At 38.9% G+C, this 9,991-nt stretch overlaps 1 protein-coding gene and 1 long non-coding RNA gene across 2 annotated transcripts; one reads left to right on the top strand and one right to left on the bottom strand.

Moving 5' to 3' along the window:
• The first annotated feature begins 233 nt into the window (after window positions 1-233).
• Window positions 234-1,560, top strand: LOC143846394 (uncharacterized). Its single transcript, XR_013234756.1, has 2 exons — window positions 234-626; window positions 1,193-1,560. It is a non-coding gene; the product is annotated as an uncharacterized LOC143846394 (long non-coding RNA).
• Window positions 1,561-4,046: 2,486 nt separating this feature from the next.
• DRT102 (DNA-damage-repair/toleration protein (DRT102)) lies at window positions 4,047-5,201 on the bottom strand. The gene has a single exon (XM_077355064.1). It carries the CDS (start codon window positions 5,087-5,089, stop codon window positions 4,196-4,198), a length of 894 nt encoding a protein of 297 aa, XP_077211179.1. The 5' UTR covers window positions 5,090-5,201; the 3' UTR covers window positions 4,047-4,195.
• Window positions 5,202-9,991: the final 4,790 nt, after the last annotated feature.

Genomic DNA, 9,991 nt, shown 5'->3' with positions numbered 1-9,991 from the left:
AAAAAAAAAAAAAAAAGGGGCGATGACAATTTTACCCACTCACACACACAAGTACGCATTCGCCCCACTTTTAACACGATTTGACGTCAAAAAAGCGTTAAAGTTGCCCAGTGTTCATGTTATGGGGGGGAATGCGTACTGCAGGGGGGTGAAAATATCATCTCCCAAAAAATTATTATTGTGAGAGACACTTTGGCATGTTTTATTGAAAAACAAGAGGTGGACCAAAGAGAGAAAGAGACACGCTGATCTCATGTTGAGAAATGGGGAAATAGAGCATATGGCTTGAGATACAAGGAACGTTGAGAAGAAGGATAGAGGGTTTGATAGGGTGAAATGGCTTAAGGGTTTGCAGCTTGTGCTACAAGGGAAAAAGGTGGAAAATGACATGGCAACAAGAGGATATGTTATGCATGATTAGATTCACAAATGTGGTAGGAACGGTGCTCTAGACTTCACCCCTGTCTAAGCAAACCAACAGTCTCTCTCTCCTCTCCCTCCACCATCTCTATTTCCTCCCCTCACCTATCATGAAACACACCCACTTCTGCAAATGGGGTGGCTGCAATCCCTCCTCTCCCCTTTGAAGAAGCTATGGGTTCGAGCGCATTCAGCCCATAAAAAGAGTAATCCATATTTTTTAGAAGTCTCTTCTCACTATAGTTTTACCATACTGTAATAGCTTGCAGCTTTTCATGCTTCTTTCCTTCAAACGCATTACATAAATACTTGATTCATTGCATCCATGCATTATTGCCATCTATCTCTAGTCTTGTTTTTTTCTTTTTTTCTAAAATGGTTTTGCTCAAAAGCCATCTTCCCCAAAACGTCATTCACTCAGTCATGCATCACTACTATCTACTTCCATTGCTTTCTTTTTCTTCTTTTTAGCATGGTTTTGCTTCAAACTTTTTCTCTCTTTTTAGCAGAGTTTTGCTTCAAACACACCTCCCAAAATTCTTCATTTTTAATTCAATCATCTTATTTCGTGCTTCTTTGTTATTGGCTATTCATCTTCTTTCTCTTCTGTTCTGTACCATTTATGTTATTCATAAGCTCAAGTTCTCAATCTGTGGATCATGGCCGTCCATTTTCATTCATTCATTCATTTTTTTCCTTCTTTACAACATTTTCATTCATTTTTTTTTATTTTTACAACATTTTCTCATGGTTTTTGTTGTTTTGTTTTCAGGTAGAGGGATATACATTCTCTACGAAGATGTGAAATCCTGCCCATACGAAGATGTTCACGTGTTGTGGTCAATCCTAGTGGAGTCACAAACACCTTCCTTGCCAGCTAAACAATGAGGCTTCTTATGCCCACAAAGTAAAATGAGAGCTTCCATGTACATAATATTTATTTACGTATACAGACCTTTTTATTTTCTTTACTATCTGTGTAGTTAGACATAGCAGAAGGCCTTTTTATACTGGACTTTCATGTCTCTAAATTGAGAAGAACCCTTCTTCCAAACCTCCATCCATGGCTTCACATGCTTGAAAACCAGTGGTCATTTGTAAAATACAAACAAGATACTAGTGGAAGTTTTTTTGTTCTGATTTTTGCTTTGTCTATTTTGGGTAGTTGGGTGGCGGTTGGAGTTTCAATTCAAATACTTGGTCTCTTCTTTAGGAGTGGATGGATTTGGACACTTTAGCTCAATAGAAAAGTAGACAGAAGTAACCCATTTAAATAGTTTATGCATCCAAATCATGCATTAGATATGAACTTATATTTTGTCTATTTTGGGTAGTTGGATGGCAGTTGGAGTTTCAATTCAAATCCTTGGTCTCAAAGCAATTCTAATAATGATGTTCTTTGACTTAACAGGGGAAAGCCTGTATATTAGATTCAAGCACGGGGTTTTGGCCCATAAATTCTTAATGCAGAAAGTATTTCCCAATTAGTCATTGAAAATTATAAAGTTACAAAAGCATTTAACTTATTGAAAATTTTCTCTTAGAAGTCTCTATATACTGCATCAAACTTTTTCAACAAAACTGCCCTTCAATCCCATATAAAATCATTTTTTTGGCAGAGTCACGGCAGCCATGTTACACATGAGTTTCCAGGGTTAGGTGGAATCTGGTGGAATCTGGTGGGAGAAGCTGACTTGTATGTGTAGCTTCAAGACACATATAGGTAATGATTTCTACATAGGACCCGAGATTTTAGGGATGTGAAGTTCATTGTCTTAAAAGGAAGGAAAAAACAACTCTGAGAAGTTAGAGATGTTTTCGTGATCAAAAACCAGTTTCTTCGTGCTCAACTCTTTTCAGTTTAGTTTTGCAATCACATATGGTAAACCCACATACCAAAAAATTTCATTATTTATGATTTCAATGCTTGATGTTCAGCATTTTTTGCATGAATAGATTTCAGCAACCTACTTCTTACAACTATGTGCAGTTAAAATCATCAATAACTTTAGCCCCATCTCATACATTAGGCATCAAATGGTGCAGGGGAAATTAACATGGCATTAATTAATAGCTAATTTGGTTCAGCATTTTCTTCCCTACTGAAACATCCCTGAAAACTTTGGTCCAGCATTTTTCCCCTACTGAAACATCACTGAAAACTTAACAGAACAAAGAAAATCACTCACTTTCAATAATGATTTTCAAATGGTCGAATGGAAAGATAAGCCAATAATGCAATTTGGTTCGGCCGACAGACTTATGTGTTTATCTAACTTCTTCAACATAAAAATAGCAGTCTATGACACCAGAAGCCAATAAGGCAAACTGTTGTAAAAAAATCCATCATGCCTTCCCTGCTCTAAAAGGCACATATACAATTAAAATAGTAAATAAACCACAAGCACAAAGATGCACGAGGTTTTACATGGTTTTGACAAAATTGTCTACATCCACAAAAGAGAAGCCATTGTCTACTATGAGCAACAAAGCTCAAGCGATTACAATGGGATAATCATAAATCCCTTAACCCAATCCTTATACATTCAACTCTAATAACACTGAAGATCAACATAAGAGAACCCAACATCCAAGTGAAACCACTGTCACTTTTCACACATCTCAAGCTTTCTCTATCTTTTCTCATCTCGTCTTTTGTAAGGTCTACCATAAGCCATATAGATATTTAGGTTTGCTTACGCAAAACCATAAAACCTCCTTTATTTTTTTTAAAGATCCTTTATTTTTATTGTTTTGAATGGTAAGATACTTTTATTAAAGAGAAAACAAGGGAACAACCACGACCCGAGATGGTCAATACAAAAGAAAAAAGAAATGACAAAATACAAGAGAGTCCCCGGGAGAAATGTGCTTCCCTCACGCTTCCTACTCGTTTTCACTTAATTAAAAATATGCTTTCATATTTAGGTGATTATTTTTTCCAAAAGAGTGCCTTCTTCCTTTGATAATGTCAAATGATAAGTAAATAGAAATTTTAAAACTCATCTTATGTTGTCCATAGCCGACCCCAACTAGTTTGGGACAAAGGCTTAGTTGAGTTTGAGTATGTTGTCCATCTCGGTCTGGGTGCGGGCCCTTTGTTCTTTTTTTATATTAATGAAATTCTTTACCAATAAAAAGCAATCCTTAAGTTTTAAATGAAACTTATATGAATCTTTTACAAAAGAATAACCTTATATCTACATGAATAAAGTATATGAAATTACAAATCCCTAAAACGTGTAACTCTAATCAGTTGTGAAGTCTTTATCGCTTGTAATCCTTACCAGCATTAACCCAAACCTACTATTACATAATCCTTACCCGCATTAACCCAAACCTACTATTACATAATCCTTACCTGAATTAACCCAAACCTACTATAACTCTGCTCGTTATATACATTTCTTGTTCGCTTCAAATGAGGCTTATTTACCTGCATTAACCCAATCCTACTATAACTCTGCTCTTTATATATTTCCTGTTCGCTTCCAATGATTCTTATTACATGCTTCATACTGACTTTCAACGACCCTTCTTTAACATTTAGTTTTACTCTTGATAGATGTTTTCATTTCTTGCATTTCCCCCCTAAACACCTTACATGAAATTTATCAAGCTTAGTATGTTTTGAACACAGCAAGAACATCACCATTCAACAACCACAAGTAGTACAAAACAACAGCAAATCAAGAGCAAGAACACAGCCATTCAACAAACACAAGTAGTACAAACAAAACAACAGCAAATCCACATCAAGCAAAAAGGACCCACCTCAAGAATCCTTCTCAATTGCAGCAGCAGCAGCACTCAGATCCTCATCCAAGAAAATATCCCAATCCCCATCCCACCTAATGAAAAACTCAGTATCCTCAAAATACTTCACCCTATGAATATCACCCGCAGGCGTAAACAGATAATCCCCCACACCCAATTCATAACTCTCCTTCTTACTTAAATTCCACACCTTCTTACTCCCCTTCATCACCACCAAATCATGCCCAAACTTATGATGATGTGCGGGCTCCACACTCCCAGCCTTAAACCTAACAATCGCCGACGTCGGACTCTCCCTCACAATCTTCATCTCCCCACCCGGCATAATCTCAACCGGCTCAAAAACCCTAGTTTTCGCCAAACAGCAAATCGCGCAAGATCCAAACCGTTGATCAGGAATCTTAGCCATCTCACCAATTGAATTATCCAAAAAAGTACTAATCTCATCTGGCCAGGGTTTAGAATCTGAAGCAGGGCAAGGGGCTTTGAAGGGGGTTTTTAGCCAAGCTTCAAGGATTTTAATACCCTCTTTTGGGTCAGTTTTCATCCCTCCAACGGCAAGAACGTTACAGTTGTTTATAGATCGGGTGTTTAGGGCTTCTTCTACGGATTCACAGGTGGCCGCATAGACACCGGGGAATTTGTTGGCGAAGATCGAGACTCCGACTCCGGTGCCGCAAGCGACAAGGCCTCGAGTTTCTTGGCCGGAATTGGGGCCGGAGCTTATCCGGCGGCCGATTTCTTGGCCGACGGAGTAGTATTTTCCGGTGCCGATGTCTTCTACGTCGATGTTGAGGGATCGGAGGTGGGTGACGAGCGAGTCTTTGAGGGTACAGCCTAAGTCATCGGCTCCGGCTATGATTTTGAGGTTGGGTTTGTTTGATTCCACCATGGAAGGATTTTGTTAGGGTTTGCAGGTGGGTTGTTTGAGAAGAGAGTTTACAAAGAAGGTGATGACGTTGTCTGATGAGGGAACAGAGTCAACAGACTAGTGTTTTGTAACTGTGGAACACAAAAGCTAGCTGGGTTTAATCTATGCCGTTGATTATGATGGGCCCAACTGTGAATGGGTAGATTTCCATGTTACAGAAATTAGATTGATTTGTTTTATCATTTTATTATAGAGTCGGTATCTATAAAAGTCACTTTTAGGATGGATAGTAAATGGGTAAATTTTTGGTCTCATGAGGGACATGGGGCCACCATGTCTGTTAAATCAATCCTAGTGATTGTTGGATGTATATGCAAGACTGATTAATCTTATAGAACATCATGAAGGGGCCAACATTATTTTGATCCCATTGTAAACAAGGGATTTTGCTAGGGACAATCACAAAAAGGCTTTTGGCAGACCAAGGTTGGATGTTAGCGCAGACACCTCAGATGAATAAAACAAAATCTGCTGAAAAGTGAGCCTACCCTATAAAAAGAGAGGTGATGCAACTTACGGTGGGCGAAGGGGACCTTGAGGATTGGTATTATAGAGGATAATAAAAGGAGATTTGCTAGCGTCCATCGCATAAGGCATTTCTCAAATGGTTTGTTGCATCTGACAGCAGGCACCTCGTGGATGAAGACAAAATCTGCTCAAAGGTTCCAAGACAAAATCTGCTCAAAAGTGAACCTTTGTGGCTTCTTTTAGATGCAACAGACAATCCGCGAAATGCCTTATGTGATGGACACTAGCAAATCCGTAATAAAAGAGGGATGACACAACTTATGGTATGCAAGCAAGGGACCTTGAGGATCTGTTTTATAGAGGATTTGGGAGAGTGTGGTTAGGCTCCACACCACACAAACTACCCCCCGCGATCTCCCCCTCAATATACGTTCATGTTTTCCACTTTGTAAAATCCCGTATCTGTTTTCATCAAAACAGTTAGGTTGTTTTTATCACCATTTTATCCTAGCCGTATTATTAAAGTAGGTGCCCTAAAACCCAGTATATTTCGCATGTTAATCAATAAAAGTTTCTTTTAATGACAATTAATGGGTAACTATAAGTTAAATATGTGTGACATGTTACTTGTTATTAACACGTATTTGTCATTAGGTAGCAAAGTAGGAAACCCATGCTCATGGATTCACAGATCCTAGGGAGCAAGGAGATATGAGATTCTGGTTCTTTGCAGACCTTAATAGTTCCTAGTTGGAGTTGAGGTTAGACACTTCCTCCTGTATACAACTAGCATCTATCTTGCCAACATGCACGAGATGTGGAGTGACTTATCTCAATCACTCGGGTAGTGGACCCTAAGCAAGATAGAATGTGTATGACAATAAAATTGCGTACTGAACGGGATAACATTAGAATAGCTTGTGGACAAGAGATAGTTGAGTTATTCTACCAGACAGGACCCTTTACATGTCCTTTGACCAGAGGGGTCATATTGGTCTGTTGGCGAGTCTCTCATTCTTGGTCTATCTAACCATGATTCTCTTGGAGTCACTACAGGGTAGTACTAGAGTATTGGACAAACCTTTGAGGTCAATAGTGATACCCGACATGGAATTCTCCGCCTATTTCATAGGATAACATCTACGGTTTTGGTCAAAGCCGTAGGCCTGGAAAAATACCTGGCTATGTGGATTTGATAAAATATTTATCAAAAGGATTTCACAAAATAAGTTTTTGAAATATTTTCAGCAAATGCATTTGCGGGCCGACACTGCTTGACTAAAAGGTATACTGTGAGTGAGCCCAGGGGGTAGTTGATGCCCACCCCCCGTAGGACTCAACTTAGTAGATGTGGACTTGGAGAAAGGACTTGCACATTTGATATGATTCCCTATGATGATTTGACTGTTATCTTCAAGGTTACGTCTTGATGGAGGCCACTCACTCAATGCGATTGTAGCATTGGCTACGGAGCAATAATCGTAGTGGGGCCCACTTGTGGGTTCTGCAGGATCTACCGTCGAATCCCTGCTACGATCCCACTCACTACTCGATTGACCTATTATTATCTATTAGATAGAGGTCCCACATTTTTTATGTTGCTTACACGAACTAGTTTCGTGGCATTGGATGCATTGAAAGGATATATACAATGTATATAGTGTATATGCACTATGGGATACATTGGGAATACCAAAATGGTTAAGTATAAACCATAAGGGTATTTTGGGAATTATAGAAAAATATGGATGGAGCTTTTTATCCCTTTAGATGAGAGGAAATATGTTTATTTAATTAAAAGAATTAAATAAATAATTGTAAGTTTAGCTTATAGACTGGTTTTACTAAAACAGTAATAACTTACTCATATCTTGTCAAAAATTAATATAAATACTCGTTTCGAAAGATTTTGAAAGATCTACAACTTTGTAGTTTGTGATTTTTTCTAATTCGGCCATTTACTTGTCCAAAAATGAGGTCGAAATTTGACCTACAGGCTTATGGCGGGAATGTTGAAAAAGGAAACAATGTGTGAGATATTTTTGGGCTTGTTTTTATCCAATAAAGCAACCATGTTTTTTACTTCGAAAAAACTCAATTTAGGGATTTCTAAAAGTCCAAGAATTTCTAAAGACACTCCCACATTATTTTGAAAAAGCCAACTAGCTTGTTTCCAAATTGGAGCTTCTAACTGTGGCTAGTTTTCATGTTTTGTGAGATTTCTCTAGAAGCTTTGGGTTGTGTATATGGAAATTAGAACTCTATAAATACAAGATAAAGAAATAGAGTTTGTAAGAGCTCTTCCATAATTCCATGTGTTGGAAATTGGTAGAGACATCTCAAAGTCTTTCTCTTCTTCTTCTTCAATTCCATCAACTAGTTTTGTCTTTTCTAAGTCAAAGACAAACATCTAACAAAACTTCATTGATCAAAATACATATTCCCACGTTATAATCTGATTTATATCAGGTTATAAAGTAACAAAGAGTTGTTTACAAGATCCTTTGTGCAAAGAAAAGGAATCTATCGGTTTAACTTGTGGTTTCGCATCGATTAGATCTTCGAGGAGTAGATCACGCAGACATTTTTCTTCTCATCAGCAAAATAAGGTATTTATATTTGTATTTATTAAATCATATTAAAATTAATTAGTCCCTAGGAATCCTAGGTTAGAGCAAAATTTTCGTTCTACATGGTTTATTCTTCTGCAATGTATAGCGATTTTGCTCGAGGTTTTACAACCAATTTAACACGTATATCATTGTAGAGGCCACCTAGGTCGGGATTAAATCCCAACAAGTCATTCTGCCAATGTTACATATAACAAATGCACACAACAACCTCGACACTTGATGTGATTCCTAGTTTTAGTCTGTGAGCACAACTAACAAGACAATGACAGTAAAAACTGCCAAATAAGTGATGATTTGTGTACGCGAAATCTGACTTGTTAAAGGCATCTTGGTAGGAAAATCACAACGATCCATCGAGCAAAATAAGCACCAAAGGCACGCACACGAGCAACGACGAATTACCAAGAGCAAAGACATCAGCAGAGTAGCACAAAGCCAATAGAAGAAGAGCTCCCATCACTAGAAAGGTGAGAGGAACCAGCTAACGACAACGGACAACACGTCGCCTAGGAAGATAACTGACCAACGACGGCGGACAACACGTCGCCCGGAGAGATAACCAACCAACAATGGGGACACCGTCGTCTGAAAAGACAAGGTCGAAGGAGGATAGCACATCTCCTGAAGCGATAATCAACCAACAGCGGGGGACACCGTCGCCTGGAGAGACAAAGTCGACGACAGACATCACATCGGCTGAAGAGATAACCAACCAACGACAGGAAACACCGTCGTCTGGAGAGACAAGGTCGACAGAGGACAACATGTCACATGAATATATAACCAACCAAAGACAGGGGATACTGTCGTCTGGAGAGACAAGGTGGACGACGGATAGCACATCCCCTGAAGAGATAACCAACCAACGATGGGAGACACTGTCGTCTGAAAAGACAAGGTCGACAACGGACAACGCGTCGCCTGAAGAGATAACCAACCAACGACGGGAGACATCGTTGGCTGGAGAGACAAGGTCGATGGCAGACACTATGCCACCTGAAGAGATAACCAACCAACGATGGGGGACACCGTCCTCTAGAGAGACCAAGTTGATGGCAGACAATACGTCACCTGAAAAGATAACCAACCAATGGTGGGGGACACCGTTGTATGAAGAGACAAGGTAGACGACGAAAAACATGTCGCTTGAAGAGATAAGGCTGAAAGCCACGCTAACGACCGGGCATATAACCAGACAATGAGAAGTTGATTGCAACGCAAACTGTAAATGAATGCGTAAAACTACGAAAGGAAACTACACACACGTGTAGAAGGAACCAACCAAGAACACGAAGAAGGAACAACGAACAATGCAAAGGACGAACAATGCAAATAAGAAACCAAACGACCACAATGGTGAACAACATGTAATAACCGGTAAAATATATATATATATATATACAAATAAATAAAAATGGCCTCATAGATGGGTAATCATCGGCCATTACTCATTTTTTCCCAAGTTAATCGGGCATGAGGACATCTGGCATAATGGGGCGTACGCGATTCGAACCCAACGCTGAGCGAGGATTGAACGGCTTCCTACCACTAAACCACCGCCCCAAATGTCAACTAAAAATGAGTAGATACTTACACATATTAAAAGTTACCAATAGTCACTATTCATAATTACTATTCACAATAGTCACTATGCAAGATTACTATGCAGAAATACTACGTAAGATTACTATGCAGAAATACTATGCAAGTTCACTATATTCAAAATTACTATTCACAGTAGGACCCACCGAGTACTATTCAC

The sequence above is a fragment of the Tasmannia lanceolata genome, unplaced genomic scaffold (assembly GCF_043159265.1).
Source record: "Tasmannia lanceolata isolate RefF3 unplaced genomic scaffold, GAP_Taslan_0.1 ptg000015l, whole genome shotgun sequence".
Taxonomy (NCBI): domain Eukaryota; kingdom Viridiplantae; phylum Streptophyta; class Magnoliopsida; order Canellales; family Winteraceae; genus Tasmannia; species Tasmannia lanceolata.
The sequence above is the reverse complement of the archived record's forward strand: the minus strand, read 5'-3'. Positions and strand labels throughout refer to the sequence as shown.